Source organism: Rattus norvegicus, chromosome 17 (genome assembly GCF_036323735.1).
Source record: "Rattus norvegicus strain BN/NHsdMcwi chromosome 17, GRCr8, whole genome shotgun sequence".
NCBI classification, from domain to species: Eukaryota; Metazoa; Chordata; class Mammalia; order Rodentia; family Muridae; genus Rattus; species Rattus norvegicus.
In genome coordinates, this window is record NC_086035.1 from 8,938,856 (window position 1) to 8,959,027 (window position 20,172).

The following is a 20,172-nucleotide window of genomic DNA, read 5'->3' on the forward strand; positions in this document are numbered from 1 at the left end:
TAACAACATAGTTTTGCTGTTTTTGTTTTGTTTAAGATGAAAGAAAACAGCCACAAATCTCAGAGCTGCCCAAGGAGACTCCTGTGTGGCATCAGAGCTGCCCAAGGAGACTCCTGTGTGGCATCAGAGCTGCCCAAGGAGACTCCTGTGTGGCATCAGAGCTGCCCAAGGAGACTCCTGTCTGGCAGAGAGAACCGCTGCGATGCTTCTGGCAGCTGCTCCAATATTGGCCTTGCTTTGTCTCCCTTTGGATGAGCCAGCCTACGTCACCCCAGATGACCCTGCTCACACATCTACTGGGTCTCAACTGCAGCAGTCTTCTGTCTGCTCAGACAGCGACATCTCCCCATCCCATGACAGCTCGACCATAAAAACACTACTCCCTTCGTGCTCTGGAAGCATCTGGGGAAACTTCCTTCCCAGCAGGGCTCTGTGCTGTAACACAGGTCTGGGGAAGACCAGTCTCCAGGGTTTCATTGCCTACTGGGGCCTTCTGTCTTCTGGCAGAGTGGGCCTAGTGGGTTGTAAGAAAAAAGCAGGTGACTTGGAGCTGGCAGCCTAGAAGCAGGTAGCAGGTGGCTAGACTGTAGCAGCAAGACTGCACAGATCTGGGAGTCAGACTGGGAGGTGAGACTGGAGGTCCACCATCCTGCTCAGAGAGAGGAAGGCACTGAGTTGCTAGCTCTGGCTACTGAGCTGTGACATTAAGTTGAGGGTACTGATGTCCCCATTTTTGAGCATTAACTAGAGACAGGAAACCAGTTCCCTGGCACTTAAAAGCTGCTCTCAAGAGGAGGGTCCTGGCACTGCATTTGGTTACTGGCTCAGCTCAAGTCAGTTTCTTTTTTTTTTTTTTTGGTTCTTTTTTTTCCGGAGCTGGGGACCGAACCCAGGGCCTTGCGCTTCCTAGGTAAGCGCTCTACCACTGAGCTAAATCCCCAGCCCCGTCAGTTTCTTTTTGAATAGAGCAAAAGGAAGAAGCTTGGATGTGACCTCTATGCCATGCATCATGGTGTTTGTACTGGCTGGGGCTTTGCTTTGAGACATGGCCATCAGAGTGATTTGGCATAGGTCTGAAAGCATCACCTATCAGTACCATCTCCAAAGGAACTGGAGACAGATTAGCCACATGGACAGCAGTCTGCCTACTCGGCCTCCAGGGAAAACTTTGGTGGGACATGACTTTAATCCCAGCACGGGGGAGGCAGAGGCAGGAGGCTCTCTGCGAGTTCAAGGCCAGCCTGGTCTACACAGCCAGTTACAGGGCAGCTACAAAGAACAATGGTTCTCAACCTTCCTATTGCCGTGACCCTTTAGTACAGTTCCCCAAATCGTGGTGACCCACAACCATAAAATTATTTTGTTGCTACCTCATACTATAATTTTGCTAGTGTTATCAATTGTGATGTAAACTTTATTTTGGAAATGGAGGACTTCAAGAGTCTCGATCCACAGATTGAGAACTATGGATAGTGCGACTTAGTCTCAAATAAAAGCAAACTCTGAACAAAGGGTCAGCGATCTGAGCTGGCATCTGGGAAGCTGGCTGTTTAGCAGGAAAACACTACTAGATCTCCAACTCAGACTCCAGAGTGGCTACGCTGGGCCCTAGAAGGACCACCACACTCGGCTTCTTGTTCCCTGAGAAGTCACATGCATGCAGCCTGCAGTGATTTCCGCAGAGCATCGCTCTGCATAGGATTGAGGGTTTGCCTTGGGGAACCCTAACTTCCAATGGGTGTCAGACACAAGGGCAGACTTAGAGGAAGTATGTGGTGTGACTTCTTTTGTGTGCCTGGCTCTTTAAAATATCCCCAGCTGCTAGTCAACTGGCCTTTAGGAGAACTGCTTGACCCTATGGCCTTCAGTGTCTGTTGCTTCTTGGACTTCTGGGAGCAGGAGATATAAAAAGCAAGCAGTGGCTGAGAGAGGGGAGTAGTGTTAGAGAAGATGGTGAGCGGAAAAAAAAGAGAGACTGAGCAGAGTGAAAATAGGAGACAGTTGGGCAGAAGAAACCGAGATATGCCAGAGATGATATTGCTAGGCGACAGTGGAGTGGACTGGTGTGGCAGTGAGAAGACGAGAAAGTCAGTGAGAGTTGAGCCAGAGGCTGAGCTGAACAGATAAGCTAGGATAGATGTGGTGGCAAGTATTACTTGGGGGTTGCTACCTCACCCTAGATCATTTAGTTCCAAAATAAGACACACAGAATGTATTTATAATAAGCCTTAAGAGCATTAGACCTGAGCAGACATCAACTCTCTACGCTACTTTACTTCCCTGTCAACTGCCCCAAGATATAACTTGCTGTGTCTGCCTGGGCTGCTGCTATTCTGACTGACCGGCCCTCATGGCCATGCGCTCTCAACCCACTTACCCAATGGTACCTTCTTCCTTCCCTTCCTCCCTCTCTCCTGGTCTCCACCTCAGACCCCAAGCCTGAGAACCAAAGCCCCACCTACCTCTCTTCTGCCCACCTAAAGACCTTAAGCTGGTATAGGTGAGAATTCTTGAGGCAACTAGACCTTGGGACCCAGAAATTAGCATTACAGTACATAGCTAAAGACTAAACGTCAACAAGGCATAGTTTGGAACAGCTACTATTGGAGAAACAGAAGGGACTGTTCAAGCAGAGGGTTGGGAACTGAGGGAGGGAGGACTGGTCAGGAGAAACAACTGAAGGGGCTGGACTGGAAACTGAGGGGAAGGCTGGCAGGGAGTTAAGAGAACTGGTTACTGTTTGTAAGAAAGAGAGACATGAAACATTAAAAAATAACCCATACATTAAAGAGGTACTCCAACTTCACAACAAAGGATTTAGGGAAAGTGCCAGAACCAGTCAGAAACATGAAAAGTGGCGGATTTTTAAGAGACAATAAGGTCTAACATCTAATTTCAGATCTTTTTTTTTCTGTGCATGTAAGTAGAGGCCAGAGAACAACGCTGGCTGCTGGTCTTCACTGCTGTTTACCTTATTTCTGAGACAGTCTCTTATCGGCTAGGCAGGCCAGGCTGCTGGCTAATCACCCATTTCTGTCTGCTTCCCAGCACTGGGATTACACGTGTGCTCCATTTTTTTTTTTTTAAGATTTATTATGAATACACTGTAGCTGTCCTCAGACACACCAGAAGAGGAGGACATCAGACCCATTACAGATGGTTGTGAGTCACGATGTGGTTGCTGGGAATTGAACTCAGGACCTCTGAAAGAGCAGCCATCTCCCCAGTCCCGTCCATATTTTGTACACAGTACCTTGGCCAGTGTTCTATTGGTATGAGGAGAACCATGACCATGCCAACTCTCACAAAAGCATTGAGAGCCGAGTGCAGTGGCGCATGCCTTTAGTCCCAGCACCCGGGAGGCAGAGGCAGGTGGATGTGAGGCAGTGAGTTCGAGGACAGTCAGGGCTACATAGTGAGTCCCTGTCTTGGGGAGGGAAAGCACTTCTTAGGGGCGGGAATACCACTTCAGAGGTGTAGTCCATTATCACAATGTCGGGAAGCATGGCAGCACACCGGCTGACATGTGCTGGAGAGGTAGCTGAGGTCTACATCCGGACCCACAGGCAGCAGGACGAGAGAGCCAATAAGTCTGCCTTGGGCACTTGAAACCCCCAGACCTAGTGACTCTCCCTCCAACCAGGCTGCACCTCCTAAGGCCACTCCCACAAACCATTGAAAAATGTAGGTCTATGGGGTCAATTTTTGTTGGTTTTTTTTTTTAAGTTTTTTTTTTTAATTTATTTCATGTATGTGAATGTTCTATCTACACGTACATCTGCATGCCAGACGAGGGCATCAGACTCCACTTTAGATGATGATCACCATGTGGGTGCTGGGAATTGAACTCAGGACCCACGGAAGAGCAGCCAGTGCTCTTAACTGCTGAGCCATCTCTCTGGCTTGTCGTTTCCTGCTTATTCTACTTTCCATACGTGAGTTTTGGAGGTGAGGACAGAACCCCTGTCTTCACGCTCAACAGAGCTATCACCCTGCCCGTTCTTAACACTTTGTAAGGCCATTCCAGAAAAGTCTGCTACAGAAAGACACAAGGCAGGACTGAAGCTGATATCGTGGTTAGGATTTTTCCTAAAGGAACACAGACGACAGAAATGCACATATGTGAGGAATTTACTAGACTGCCTTAAACAACACTGGCTGGGATATACGATGGCTGCCTGCCTGCCGGACCGGCTGAGCACCCAGCGGCTGTTCAGCCCATGAGGAGGATGCCTTAGCAGTTCCAAGCTAGCCCAGGTGTGTTTGCACGTGAGGGCATGCAAGAGCAAGGGGGCAGTGGTGTAATGAGAAGCAAAGGAACGAGGACACTGCTTGCTCCCGGGCTCTGGATGCTTCTGGAGACCACCATGTACTCTGGAGGCAGTATTTCCCACCTCCTAGAGCTAACGTTTCTTGGACATGCTCTCAGAGACCCAGCCAAAGGTGTCTCTGTTGATAACAGAGCCAGGCAAGGGGAACATCGAGAGTCACCCCTATAGGTAGGTACTCTTCAGTGTAATCTATAATTCATCCCCCCAAAACAGCGATAGAGAAAAGGCTTTAAAAAAATCAGTTTTTCAAGATCCCACAAAGCAGTGATATTTTTCTGGAGACAGGCTCTCGTGTAGAGCAGCGGAGGATGGTCATGATATCTTGATCTTCTGTCTTCATCGCAGAGAGCTGAGATTTAAGTGGGTACCACCACACCTGGCTCAAAGCAGTGTCTGGTGAGGACTCTGAGGGAATGGACACAGCAGCCAAAGGGCCTAGAACCATCAGGGAGAAAATGGCTTTATGGTTCCATGTTTTTTATCTAGAAAGTGACTATTGCTCCAAGGAAGCCCATCTTCCGCTGATTAGCTGCTTCCTATGGGATGAACATGATCCTCTCTAGTCAGAAGCAGCGGGAGAGGATAACAGAGATCAGGCCCCCACTGCTACCTGTAACAGACGGGGCTCTTGCAAGAGCTCCTGAGTTACAGAGTTTTGTTTTGTTTTAAAGATTTCATGTATGTGGGTACATGGTCAGTCTTCAGACACACAAGAAAAGGGCATCAGACCCCATTACAGATGGTTGTGAGCCACCATGTGGTTGCTGGGAATTGAACTCAGGACCTCTGGAAGAGCAGTCAGTGCTCTTAACCTCCGAGCCATCTTCTCCTGCCCAGGTTACAGAGGTTTTTGAGCTGGATATATGGCATTCTTATTATTCTAATTTGGAGGCACGGGTTGCATGTCAGAGTTTGTAGGAAGGTCAGAGGGCAACATATAGGGCAGGTTCTCTCCTTTCACCGAGTGGGTCTTGGGAACCTTATTCAGGTCTTTGGACCAGGTAATAAGTGCCTTTACCCACTAAGCCATCTCTTCAGCTCCATACTTGGAATTCTCTACATAAACAAAGCAACATGCTTGTAGGCAGTCTTCCCAACAAACACTCGTTGTTCTGGAACTCTGGGGTCAGGGAAGGTATTTTTTGCTTTCTTACACTCCTTTTCCTTCCTTTTCTGCCTCAAGAGCTCTGGCTTCCCACATGAGACAAGCTGAGATTATGCCTATTATTATAGATTATGACTTTTTCTTGCAGAGCGGAGCGGGAGGCTCTCAAGCCTTCAGATCACAGAAGAGACTCCTCAGTAGTCTAGCTATGACAACCTATGCTCCAGTGCGTAACAGTGAGTTTGTTAAGCCACTTTGGCTCCCCAAGTCGCACCCATCCAGGAGCCCTTTGGATTCGTGAATGAAAGACACACACACCAGTTAATTTTGATAGACCTTGACTAACTCAATGGCTGGGCACTTCTCAACCTCCCTACAGCTAGCACACATTTCCCTCCAGTACTCCTGGCTTAACACCTTCTAATGCTTTATCTTTGCTGCCATGTTACCTTCTGGGCAGCCCTTCACCCCTATAGGGCCACAGCCCCTTTCCACCTACACTGCTGGACGATTTTTCTTCTGCATATCTTAAATCTTACCCCTCTCCCTCCGAGTCATGGTGATTCTCCTCTTCCTCCCTCCCAGTCCCTTGTCCATGATATCTAAGAGTCCTGTCTCCTTGCGCAGCGAATGGCTATACTGGCCATTCTTTTATCAATCAAAGCTAGCTGGGGGCAGGACCTCAGGTCTGGAAGCGCAGCTTTTGGGAGTCGAAATAAGAAAGCATTAGAACCAATTCCCAACACCTGTATGTAGCCAACCATGTCCGGGGCAACATGGATAGCAAAAAAAAAAAAAAAAAACAAAAAAAAAAAAACCCCAAAAAAACAAAAAAACAAAAAAAACCCAACCCAAACCAAACCAGTACTAACATGTTCTTTGTTCTTTTTTGCCAGATGTGTTGCTGGGAACCCCGTACCGCCCAAATGCTGGCAATGCTCCACCACAGACTTCTATCCCCCCTCGCCACCCCCCCCCCGTAGCGGCACACCCTCATCACGAGCCAAAGTGGAAGAAGTCAGAGCATCACGAGTGTACATTTGCTGCACACGCTGCACTCACCAGGCAGGACCTGAGTAACGGAACCTCACCCCCACCCTCTGCCCCCCCGCCCCCTGCCCCAGGCTTGCCCCTCGCTACGGGTATAACCTTGGACACACGACTCAGTCTGTGAAACCAAGCATTTACTGAATGTAGGGCTACACGGTCTCTAACCTTCTACATTCTATGAGGTGGGCACTAAACAGAGCACAGCTCTGTGGCAGGCTGTGCAGGGCACCTGTAACCCTAGCACTCAGGTGAAGCAGATGAGGGGATCCAGGTCAGCTAGGACTACACAGGGCACTGGCACTGCCTCCAAACAAGGAACAAAACAAAGACATAAGATGGTACTGAGTGTAACAAAAATGGCTGATCTGTCTTTTCATTTGTGTGTGATGGACTTGCTAAACTGTGTTGTGTGCAGCAGCAAAAGGAGCTCAGAGGCAACTCGGACGGCAGCCGATCTGTTCTCTAGTTTCCCATTCTCAAGGTCCTGAGGAGGAGGTGTGACGGCTTAGTGGTGAAGGCGCTCACGGCTGCAGTTGACCACCTAGTTCAGTCGCTGGCAGAAGTTCCTACTCCTGGGACCTGTCTCCCAACCTCCACATCTGAGCCATGGGGGACACACTCACAAAAGCAAACACACGCACACACACAAAAAGTTGAGTATATAATATGTAATTGAAAAAAAGAATACAAATGTGTTTTTAAAACAATCAGCAGACCCTATAGAAGGCTGGACGCATTCATAAACCTCCGTCAAGCCTGAGTTTCTCATTTAAAACAGACACAAACCAACTCCAGTTAATTCCATTGGTTTGTGTGTGTGACACCGACAAAACCAGCTCAGTATCTAGAAACTGAGGCCCCAAGGAAGACTGAGAAGCGACAGAGACATCGTGGTGACCAATCAGAATGCGCGCACTCATTCCGTGTGAGGAGCGTGCAGAGCCAGGGGCTGGAGCGGCCGTGACGTCACATTCGGAGCTCCCTTTTCTTCCTTGGCTCTTCTGGGATGAAGAAGAAAGCCAGGGCTCGCTCGGCGTAACCGAGCACAAAACACGGACATGGAACATAAAATGTGTTTTTAAAAAGAACGGTTATTTGATAATCGAGTAAGAGAGAATTTTTAGTTTGTTTTGAGGCAGGGTTTCCCTGTGTAGCCCTGGCTATCCTGGAACTTTGTAGACCAGGCTGGCTTCAAATCCAAAGACTCACCTGCCCCTGCCTGCAAGTGCTGGGATAAAAGGAATTCACCATCACACCCGGCTTAAATACAGAACGTTTAAAAAAAAAAAAAAAAAACAAACTGTCTCTTAATTTTAAAATTTCTCATCTACTCTCCAAAAGAACTTGTGTTTTCAAGTATCAGGGAAACCAGCGCCACCTTCTGGCTTTGCAATACCAGACACGCACGCACGCAGACAAAAAACACATATGCATGAAATACATAAAATGTATTTCGTAAAAGGATGTATTTATTTCTTTTTTTCTTTTTAAGATTTATTTAGCTGTCTGTAGCTGTCTTCAGACACCAGATGAGGGCATCAGATCCCATTACAGATAGTTGTGAGCCCCCATGTGGTTACTGGGATTTGAACTCAGGACCTCTAGAAGAGCAGTCAGTGCTCTTAACCGCTGAGCCATCTCTCCAACCCCCTATTTATTTCTTAAAAAGCACTTGGGAGGCTGAGACAGGCATATATATCTCTCTGTGAGTTCAAGGCCAACCTGGTCTACAAAACAAGTGAAGCCAGCCGGGGTTACACGGTGAGACTAGTGTCTTAAAAAAAAAACAGAAAGATATACCAACACTAATATTTCTCTTAGATATCTACAAATAAAAGAAAATTGGAGAGAAAAACAAAAGAGAAAGCATTCAAGGAAAGATAATCTGAGTCAAATGCCGGCTGACTTAACTTTATTCTGTAAGAAATTTAGAGAGTGCAAGCAAATATTGATATTGCATCAAAAATGAATTTAACTCTGTACAGCATTAAAACTTTAAAAACCAGTGTTGACACTAACAGATCAACAATATCTCATTTTAGAACAAAATGCTATCGGTGTCTCTTCACAGTTAGATACACAAACAGACAATGTGATATGATGTAACTTCTGAATCTCCAGGGAGCCAGGGAGTTCAGGGAGCACCACTGCACCAGTGTGGAGTTCAGGGAGCACCACTGTACCAGTGTGGCTGCTGCATACTCTGAAAGTAACAAACTACACCTGGGCGATGGAGAGAAGCAATGAACCAACCAAGGGGGAGGGCGGGAAGAAAAGCTGGTGCCTGGGGTTCCAGTGTAGAGTGCATTGCCTTCTGCTGTCCTGGTGACTCCTTTGTTTGCTCGGAGTGAAGTGACTGGGCATGTGAAGGTCTAAAAGTATTTCCCAAGGAGACTTTACAGTTACACTAACAAGTAGGACACATGGCTGTCACCTGGCTTTTAACTATGTTACATTGGTTTACTGTTCTTTAGATTTAGCCACTAGAATTACAGACAACTGTAAGCTGCCATGTGGGTGCTGAGAACTGAACCTGGGTCCTCTGACCACTGAATTACCACTAGCCTTAAAAGTGTTTAACAACTATCGTATGCTCTGACTTAAAATCAACCTCTACATCAACAACATATACATATACATCTGCCTGTTCTCTTTTTACAAGACTGGGTCTCACTGTGTAGCTCTGGCTGACCTGAAACTCTTTTTTTTTTTTTTTTTTCTTTTTTTTGGAGCTGGGGACCGAACCCAGGGCCTTGCGCTTGCTAGGCAAGCGCTCTACCACTGAGCTAAATCCCCAACCCCGACCTGAAACTCACTATGTAGAACTACATGCAGGAAAGAACAGGCTGGTCTTGAACTCAGGGTCCATCCTGCCTCTGGCTCCTAAGGGCTGGAATTACAGGTGGGGGCCCCTAAACCTGGTTTAAATCGAGAATAAAAAATTGTTCTGTCCCTTTAGGTAATGCGATTATTCAGAATTAGACCTCAGTGCTCTGAAGAGCAATTCTTGGTTCTTTGTGCACTAAATCTTACTAAGAAATGCTGTGGTCCGTAATGCAAATGCCAGCATTTGATGTAATTTGTTTACTTCCGTTTCCTGCGTTTATTTATAGCTGTGTTTGAGATGTATTATCACAGAGCAGACACACACACACACAGACACACACACACACACACACCCGTTAACACATATTACAGAACAACTTGCACTCTGCTATATGGATCCAAGTGATGGAACCGAGGTGATCAGGTGTGACAGCAAAAACCATACCCACTGCATCACCTCACCGGCCCAACAGCCAGAGTCACCTCACCGGCCCAACAATCAGTAGTTAGCACAAAACACTTTGGCTTTATCCTGTGTCAGACATGGGGTTCACTTAAGCAAGTGCGTTCCCACTGACCTAAATCCCCAGCCTTGTCTGTTTAGTTTTTTGACACGAGGCTTTATTATGTACGGCCAAACTGTACTTCAAATTCATGATCTTTCTACCCCTGCCTCCCAGGGGCCGTGAGTACAGGCAATGCACCACCAGGCCTTGTTTTAACAAGGGGGACAACTTATAACTCCGTCATCCTGAAGGAAAATCCAAGTTGAATTATTTCAGTGCTTGTATGGACCATAATATCGATGAGTGAAGGAACATTTTTGAGGGATGGGCATGACATGTAGTATATTGGTCACAATCCTTTTCTCTAAAGGAAGTCAATAAAGGAGTTCATACTTGGCAAAACCAGAGGTTGAGAGAGAACCTGAAGTAGAAACACTAGCACAGTAAAAAGAAGTGGAAGCTGAGTGTGGTAAAAACAAGCCCTGGAGAGGCAGATAGGGAGGATCGTAAGTTCAAGGCCAGCCCTTAGCCCATGCTCCACAGGGACTCTCTCAAAAGTAGGAATAAGAAAGAAATGCAGGGGTTGGGGATTTAGCTCAGTGGTAGAGCGCTTAGGCCCTGGGTTCGGTCCCCAGCTCCGAAAAAAAAAAAAAAAAAAAAAAAAAAAAAAAAAGAAAGAAACGCAAAAATCCCATTATACTTTTCTCTTTAATTTTATAACCAAGGCTTGACTATTACTCATTTATCATTCCGATAAAATTAAAATGAAAAACTCTGAGCCTGTCATGTAAACTTCTCCCCCAACATTCTGAGATCCAGTTACTACGGTCCATTCTGTCCAGGAAGACATAAGCTTAGAGGCAGCAACAAGAAGTGACAAGGACTTTCTTTACCTGTTCTCAGGCGATGAGCACATCACAATTCCACCGAAAGGATAGGCCAGTGGTCCCTTAGTGCCTGACACACTTTATTACTGCATTCAGTACAAAATCCCAATGTCTCCAGATATTTAAAGTGTTGGTATCTAAGGTTTACATCGAAGAACATCACACTCTGAAAACAGCTCTGATTTAAATGGAGTTTGGATGGGTATAGGGTAGTACTTACAGATGACCTCTTGAACAAACACTGGTTTCTTGTACTTAAAAAATAAGCAAGACAGAATTTTAAAAGTCTTACTTTACAATACACTGTAAACGTCACAGACAGCACGGGTACAAAGTGGCTCCGGTGTTTATAATACTTTGTATCGTCCTTTGTTGGTGGGTTGGTATGAATTTTGCTATGATGGAAAATAAAAGACAGAAGAAGGTTAGAAAAAACACACAAAGAAGTGAATGTTTAAGATCACGGTCTTTAACAATTCGTAAAACTTTCAGTTAAAAAGGTTACTGTTAGCAGGTGGAGCTGTGCACCCTTTAAATTCCAGCACTATCCACAGAGAATTCTGGGACTGCAGAGCTGTGGAGAAACCCTATCTTCCTAAAGCAAAGGGGGGAGGGCCTGGTGCTATTGAGTAGAGGGAGACAGAATGGTTTTATAAAGAACCCTGCTCTGACTGAGAACAGCCAGCCAATGATTGGCCCAACTCGAGATCCATCCCATATGAGAGAGCCGACCCCTGACACTATTAATGACACTCTGCTGTGCTTACAGCAGGAGTCTGGCATAACTGTCTCCTGAGAGGCTACATCCCACAGAAGACAGAGACAGATGCAGAGACCTACAGCCGAACGTCAGGCGGAGCTCTGGGAGTCTTGTGAGAGAGTGGGGGATAAAGGTGAGCCAGCCAGAGGGTCAAGGACACCACAAAGCCCAGTCAACTAAGCTGGGCCCATGGGGCTCACAGACCTCGGGCACCATCCAGGGAGCATGCAGGAGCTGGACCTAGACCCCTACAGATGTGCAGCTTGGTCTTCATGTAGATCCCCTAACAAGTAGACTGGGGATTGTCTGTCTCTGTTCCCTGCCATTGGATCCCCTTTCCCCTACCTGGACTGCCTGGTTGGGCCTCAGTGGGAGAGGATGTGCCTTGCCCTAATGGGACCAGATGCCCAGGACGGTGTGGTATGTACTCTGCATGTCTGCATCTACAGAGTGATCACAGGACTGGGCCTACTCTACAAATTCTTCACGATAATCTGTGTTGAGAAGAGGTCGCTGAGTAGCCCAGCAGTCTGGCCTTGAATTCTACTTCCCAACGAGCTGTGATCCAGGTGTTTGCTGGCAAGGTAGGTGTTTTGACCTCCGTGCCCGTCTGAACTGAAGCTCACTGACAGAGTAACTAAAGCAGTAAGGCCCGCGGGTCCCACTCACCAGTCGGATCAGCTCCTCTTTTATGAGCCTGGTGATCTCTGCCTTTGCTTTCTGCACAGCCAGCTCGTTGGCACCTGATGATTGATTAGAAAACATACGGTTCACACTCCTGAACTACACTGGAGAAACAGCCAGTGTTTCTCCACAATGAGAGGGTCCAGCAGACAGCAGCACTTCGCCATGTTACAAGTGCACTGCCCGCCAAGGTAGTGAGGCAGTGTTGCTGGTTTACTGTCTAACTTACACACCAGCCCAAATACAGTTAGTGAGCTCTGTCAGCTCACTCGGACAGCACAGGCATTAAAATTAGAAATGGTGAACACAGCCTGTGCATGAGGAAGACACACGATCATGAAGTGCTCAGTATTTAAAGAGAAAAAAGTGGATGTCCTTAAAATCCATGCTTGCTTTATAGAAATTTTCAAACTTAAATTCCACAAATAGATCTTTCAGCTTTATTATTTATCTGGTCACTCCTAGTAAGACATCAAGCAACACATGATGATGTACTTCTTCTTTTTTTTTTTTTTTTCTTTTTTTCTGAGCTGGGGACCGAACCCAGGGCCTTGCGCTGGCTAGGCAAGCGCTCTACCACTGAGCTAAATCCCCAACCCGATGATGTACTTCTTAAAGATGCTTCTTATTTTCAGTCTTTCCTACTATCAATTTCACACTGACCCATATTCCGTCTCTACAAACCATGATCTAACTCAAGCTTCCAAGAGAAGCAACGGTACGCACTTTCAATCGCCAAGTAGATCTTCCGCTCTCCTTCCTTGGGCTCTTTGCCAGGCGGGAAGTAGGTCCCTCTGATTGTGATGGCGGCTTCCGAGTACTCACTGATCCTCTGCAAGGCTTCCTTAGAGGTAACTTTCCACCTCGCCGTCTGAAAGAAAGGGTTGGCGAATCACATTACCCCGTAAACATCTGGGCTCATAGCAGGGAGAGCCGCAGTGGCTGAGGGTAAAGGTCCCCGCTGTCCAACCGACGACCTGAGCCCGAGCCCAGGAGCCTGCTCGGTGAGAGGGGATAAGACCCACAAGCTGTCCTCTGACTTCCAATCCTGGTGTTGTGCCCTCCCTCAAACAAGCAAGATTCAATTCAAGTAGCCTAAAATCGAGTTGAAGAAGCATATTCAACGCCCAGTACTAGCTCCCTACATAGGTAAAGCCAAACAGCTAATGTGAACTTAGAGCTATTCCTGAAACAGGAGCTACAGCTCAGTGCTAATGCCTGGCATGGATCAAGTCCTGGGTTCTCTCTCATGCTGGAAATTGAACGAGCAAAGCCAGAGGTGGTGGTGAACACCCATGACGCAGCACTCATGTAGGAGGATCAGGTAATAAGGTCACCCCCCCTTAGCTACAGGACATTTTGAGGCCAGACTGTACTATAAAGCCTCCTCAAGAAAAAAAAACCAACTCAGACCACCACCACCAAAAGCCTAACAGTTTCTGTATTTTAAAAAAAGGGTTCTGTTCCCAACGAAGCATTTCTACCTCACAACATAAGAACCTTTGAATCTGTTACTTGCCTGTGGGAAGTCATTAATTTCTAATTCTTCCTCGTATCTCTTGAAAGATTCGCTCTGCCCACCCTCCTGTCTCTCTTCTTCCTGTTTCTCCAAAGGCACGTAATTGAGCTTGGCATTGATCTTCTCGGCAAGCTGCTCTGCGATGGTTTTTGCAGACACGGTGGGAGCCAGAAGAGGGCCACCTCTGAGGATGGCATTTGTGGCCTGCTGCATCACATCCTACAGTTTAGGAAGACCTTCAGTTAAACCTGCCGCAGAGGAAGCACCAGCCTCACCACACACGACTCCACCAGAGCCCCCCACGTCATCTACAGATGCTGTCATTTACCCCTCTCATCCTGGAGAGCACAGAGGGATACTCAAGGCCTACCCCAGCTCACTAGACACCGGTCAGGAGCTGACCCTCAATACGACACATAGCACATGACTACTAGGCATCTGTACCGCTTCACGGGGTTTGTGCCGCTACCATCACTGAACCTTCCCACCCACAAAGATCCATCCAAAGACTCAGTACATTATAGTAAGTGACTCACTCAGAATCTTCAAAATACTGTCGGAACTAACTACATCATCCTTTGGGCGTGCTAGAAAAATTCTGTTTTACTTAAAAGCGATGGCATATTCCTGTAATCCCAACACTCAGGAAGCAGAGAAAAGGAGTGGCTGCCAGCTCTATGTAGGCTAGGGAACATGAGACCCTATATTTAAAAAACCAAAATCTCAGCCAGGCTGTGGTGGAACAGGCCTTTAATTCCAGGACTGGAGAGGCAGAGGCAGCTAATCTCTGAGTTCAAGACCAGCTTCATGTACAGAATGAGTTCTAGGACAGCCAGGGCTGAAATCCTGTCTCCCAAAATAAACAACAAAAACACTCCAAAACCTTAAAACCCTCCAAAACACAAATCACGTGAAATAAAGGAAACACTCTGTTAAAATATATTTTGAATGAGAACTAGGTGTTCAAATAGCAAGGTAATTGTTGCTATACCTGATAAACCCACCCAATGACAGATTAAGAAAAATTGTTATTTTTTCAGTTTTTGCTAAGACAGAACTGCAGCACAAGCTGCGGATTTTTTTGTCCATGATGCCTGGGGAGTAAAACATTTTGGAGCTTAAATTTTCAAATTTTAGAATATTTGCACAAACTTTACCATTTGAATATATATAACTAATAAAAATATTCAAAGCATGTGGTGGGGCATGCCGCAGCACCGGGTCACCAAAGGGAAATTTCAGATTCTCGAGCATTCCCAGCCTGGGGATGCTCATCTGCTCTATAAACCATGTGTGGCATTCTGGATTGGGGACGCACTGCTCTATACAAACCATTCATGGCTCACATGCCTAACTGGTTTTCTAAAAGAGGCACACAGAGATTTCCTGAAGGAGGAATTCAGAGAATCCTATACTGAGCACAATATACTCTTGAGTACTCAATCTCTAACAAAACTTGTTTATTGTGCTCAATTTACTCCTGGAAAGGATCTACACCGGAAGCAGTGTCTGAAGTGCACTCAGCGAGCACACTTGTAAACCTGGCGTGTGGGACGTGGAGGCAAGAGGACCAGCAGTCCCCAGTCCCTGTGACTACACAGAGAATTCAGGCCAGCCTAGGCCATAAGAAACCCTCCTTCTTAAAGAACATTTTTCCATTTTGGGGTCTCTGCTCTGAAGGTACTCACGCCACAGCAACAACAGAAATAACTCGGAACAAATTACTTAATACCTGAGACTCGATGCCCAGGTTCTTCTGAGCGTTGATTCTAAGCGCCAACCTCTTGGCAATCTCTAGCTTCTCAGCATTGCCCGCAGTCGGAGCAGGCGCACTGGATGTGCCGGGAGCAGCCATGTCTTTCACTCTCTTCTTGGAATTAAACATGCTTTCAATCTGCTCGTCAATCTAGGCCAGGGAGGAAAATCAAGGACTAGTAAACACTGCATTAGAAATATAACACAATGTTAATAATTTACACAAACAAGGAGTGCTCCCATAAAAGGCTAGATTTAAATTTAAATACTTGAATCAATAGAAAAATACACCAGCTCTTCACTAGCTTTGCCAACCTACTTTCTCTGCTGGAAAATCTTAACAAAGAAAATAAGAACATCACTGCTACATGATTCACTGAGACTGCTGAGAGGCAGAGAGAGAACACGCAGTCTTGTCCACGAGGATACAGAGGCTCAAGCTGAGAACATTACCAACAACTCTCAGGCATCCGGGGGTAGGCACTGAGCCCAAATCACTCTACAGTGAGAGCAGTTAGAAGGGTTGTAGCTTAGGGCCAGCCATCCTCAGGAGAAAGGATGCTGTGTTCCTAACGCGGGACCCCCACCCCCAACTCCTAAGACCAGGGTTTAATTGTTCAATTACAGCAGGTTGTCATGTGTGTAGCTCAGACAACTCCATGTAGCTGAGGGTCGTCCTTTTAAACTTTTTAGAAGGTAGACATGTACATGAGTTTTGCTGGCTTTTATGTCCGTGTACCATGCTTGCTGTGTTTTAAATGGTTGATACCTGTCATGGTCAGAAGGGAGCACTGGCTGCTCGGAACTGTGTGTAGAGAGACTTGTGAGCCACCATGCAAGTGCTGGGAGTAACCTGGGCCCTCTGGGGTAAGAGCTTCAAACCAGAGTCACTTCTGCAGCCCAGATCTTGACCTTCGACTCTCCTGCTACCTCTGGCAAGTGCAGGGGATGCTGGGGGTACCGGCGCGCACTGCCACACTCAGCTTGTGCACTGCTGGAGAGACCATACCAGCAGGCGCTCTACCAACTGAGTCACACCCAGCCTACTGTTGGAAGGAAATGGATCGATGTAGTGTATATAGTTCTAATGCCAGCACTCCGGGGCCTGGGGCAGGAGAAGGGATAAGGAGGTGTAGGTCAATGTAGTGTATATAGTTCTAATGCCAGCACTCCGGAGCCTGGGGCAGGAGAGGGGATAAGGAGGTGTGGGAGTCTGTGTCAGGATACGTGGTGGAGCTGGCTCCTTCCTCCCATCTTTACATGGTTCTGGGGAGAGAACTCAAATAGCCAGGTTTACATGGCAAGCATCGCTGTTCTCCAGTCATCTCTCCATCCCATGTCTTTGTTTGTTTTAAGGATGTCTTTGAACAGGACTTGGTGACGCACATCTCTAATTCTCTGTAACAGCTGGTGAGGTGGCTCAGGGGGTGAAGGCCTAGCCGTGTAAACCCGCAGACCTGAGCCTGAGGTCAGGACCCTCAAGGACGGAGGAGAGACCAAGTAACCAACACTGTCCTGGGACTTCACACTCATGCCACGGCGCGCATACGTGCACATGCATGAAGTTAATAGAAGAGAAAAACACAAACACAAAGGACAAAACAAAACAGAACAGCTTTGCCCAAAAGGAGCTGGGGCTCCGTGATGAAGGTCACAGAGCTTCCTTCCTAAGGGCAGCTCAGATGCCGTGGGTTCTGTCTTCTCTAATGAAATGGTCTGGATGTAGCCTCTTTTTTAAAGAACTATGTGAGGGTGTCTGTAACTGAACATTTAACTTAGTGAGGTTGTTTTAAATTGAACAGCATACATGCTACTGAAAATCTAAATAGGTAAGATCAGAAATGAGGAGGGTGTATTGTTATGAGTTAGTTACTTTTGACGTTAACCTTTTTTATAATTATACCTATGTATGTGAGGGTGGGGGTTGGGGGTGCCAGGGAGGTTAGAAGAGGACACTGGATTCTCAAGAAGCTGGCATTGCCTGATGTGGTGCTGAGAACTCTGGCCCTCTACAAGAATAGTACACTGGGCCAGACAGATGGTTCAGTGATTAAGAGTACTGCCTGCTCTTCCAGAGGTCCTGAGTTCAATTCCCAGCAACCACATGGTGGCTCACAACCATCTGTAATGGGATCTGATGCCCTCTTCTGGTGTGTCTGAAGAAAGACAGCTACTTATAAACATTAATCAATCAATCAATTAATTAATAGTGCTATCATGGTTTAAATATGCTTTACCCAGGGAGTGGCACTATTAGGAGGTGTGGCCCTGTTGGAGTAGGTGTGTCACTGTGGGCGTGGGCTTTAAGACCCTCATCCCAGCTACCTGGAAGTCAGTCTTCTGCTAGCAGCCTTCAGATGAAGATGTAGAACTCTCAGCTCCTCCTGCACCATGCCTGCCTGGATGCTGCCATGTTCCTGCCTTGATGATACTGGACTGAACCTCTGAACCTGTAAGACTTGCCTTGGTCATGGTGCCTGTTCACAGCAGTAAAACTCTAAGATCAGTCCATTGCTTCACCGTGCTGAACCATCTCTCTAGCCTCTGGCTTAATCTTTCTTCTCTCTTGCTTTTAAAAATCACACTTGTATTTATTTTGTGAGCATGTGTGTTATGTGTTTTTAAAACATGCTTAAAATTATAAGTGACTTTCACCTTGAAAATTGGGTGGATGGAATGACTTGATCCTGATCATCTTTTTCTTTCTTTTCTTCTGAGAGGTTCTCACCATGTAGCCCAGGCTAGCCTATGGCTTACTATGTAGAGTGGCCTAGCATGGCATTCAAAGGGATCCTTCGGTCTCCCAGGCACGAAAAGGCTGTGCTAGCAGGCCCAACCCTAGCGCACTACCCCGAGCTGAGTTGATACAGTAGCCAAGCAGCTGCTTCACTTCATTCTGGGCTTGGTCCTGCACAGGAAAGAAACCAGCTCCAGGGGTCAGGAGACCTGCCCTGCCTGTGTTCAGTGTGACGTGTTCACTGGCGTCAGTGTCCTCAATGGCATGGCCAGGCTGGGCACAATATTTGCAGTCATCTGTGGCTGTGTGAGAGTTTGATCTACTGCCCAGGCTGACCATGTACTCTGGCCCACGTCTCTGACCACAGCTCTCTGAATGCCAGAGGAAGTAGAGCGTTGCCACATCAAGCCCGTGAGCGAGTTTACTGTGACACATAAAGGATGTCCTATGAGCAGGTAGGCTAGAAAATTGCTGCATTAAACAAAGTCAAACAGGACCCTGTGAATATCTTCCATATACCACTGCACGGCACTCACAGACTCGATACTCACATCAACTGCGGCGTCCTCGTCATCAGAATCCTGCAGGCCAAGGGCAGCTTTTTGTAGCTTTTTCCTCTCATTGGCTAAAGCCTGCTCTGTCTCATCAAACTTGAACCCCTTGCCAGAGAAGCCGCTGCTCTTTTTAATTATTTTTCCTTCCTTTTAAGAAGAGGGTAGAGAGTTAATTTTTTGAGGAAACACTATTAAATATTTTCGAAGTAGAATATGCCAACTGAACAAAAACACCTAAGCAAAACAAAGATTCTATTTTCTAAATATGCAAAATGTGTGCTCTTAATATGAGCACATGGGAGGCAGAGGCAGAGGCAGATAAGCTTCTGAGAGTTCAAGGTCAGCCTGGTCTATATGACAAGTTCTAGGACACCCAGAGCTACAAAGACCCAGTCTCAAAATGAAACAAAACAGAACAAAAACCACCAAAAACAACAAAAAAGAAAGAAATGAACATAGTCATCAAAATACCCAAGCACCTTACAGTCATGTTACTGACTCATACAAGGAGGTTTACAGACTCACAGCTTTCTGCTGATCTTTGAAGTCACTCCATAGTTTCTCTAGGTCAGGAGGCACCGCCGTCCCCGACAGTTCAAGAGCTTTAATGATGTCCCCAGCATATCGAGCTTGGTCTTCTGTGATGAAGGTGTAGGCATAACCCTAATGAAAACAAGCAAGGAGAAGACGACAAAGGGAGTCAAAATCAACCCCAAAACCCAGCAACTGTCATGTAAAATATGCACAGAAGCTCTAGGAAAAGTCTAGGGTATTTGCCCAGCATGCACTAAGCCTTCAGCTCCACACACACACAGTAGACAGCTACACAAGGACTTATAGGCCCATCTGGGCTTTATGAGAGAGGGGAATTGAAGAAGATTCTACAAGACGGACAGTCCTACTGCAGTCACTGACTAGGAAGGATTAGTAATGAGACATCGCCACACTACTGAGAAATGATCCACAGAGATAATGCAATACCCAGAAATCCCAAGGATGCTCCTCACTGTTGAGGAAAACACTCCTAAAGGTCACTCAGACACAGATGACGGCAAACAGCACAACTACGAGAACAACTGGTTAGATGTCATCATCCTGCCGTAGGCTCAATACAGACTTTGACATTTTTTTGGAAAAATGACGGTTACATCTGCGTGGCTTTCTTTCTGGACTCTATTTTCGGTGTTGTGCGCATGTCTGTTTTCTTGTGTCAATATTATGCTTTGCTCACCTCTGGTGTTCTTGTATAACCTGAGGCCAGGAATTATGGAAGAGCCAAAGGGAGTGGGCAAACAAAGCAGCATCAAACCAGCACTTGGCTGGGAGGCTGCCTATAGGCTCCCACCTCAGAATCCAGGGTGGAGCAGAATGGCCCCTCCAGTGAAGTTTCCAAAAGAAGGAGGCAGACAACACTGTTAACCTGAGCCCTTACAAACAGCCAGCAGACACTGGGAAGGC

General features: G+C 46.7%; 1 protein-coding gene across 4 annotated transcripts in view; it reads right to left on the reverse strand.

Moving 5' to 3' along the window:
* Positions 1 to 8,381: 8,381 nt before the first annotated feature.
* Ddx46 (DEAD-box helicase 46) overlaps positions 8,382 to 20,172 on the reverse strand; it is a 46,469-nt gene continuing 34,678 nt past the window's right edge. Inside the window, 7 exon segments of one of the 4 annotated variants that reach the window (NM_001395621.1) lie at positions 8,382 to 11,100; positions 12,135 to 12,208; positions 12,876 to 13,020; positions 13,669 to 13,887; positions 15,401 to 15,574; positions 18,712 to 18,861; positions 19,240 to 19,377. In NM_001395621.1, the coding sequence (NP_001382550.1) occupies positions 11,053 to 11,100; positions 12,135 to 12,208; positions 12,876 to 13,020; positions 13,669 to 13,887; positions 15,401 to 15,574; positions 18,712 to 18,861; positions 19,240 to 19,377 (948 nt within the window). In that variant the 3' untranslated portion in view covers positions 8,382 to 11,052. 4 annotated transcript variants of the gene reach the window in all.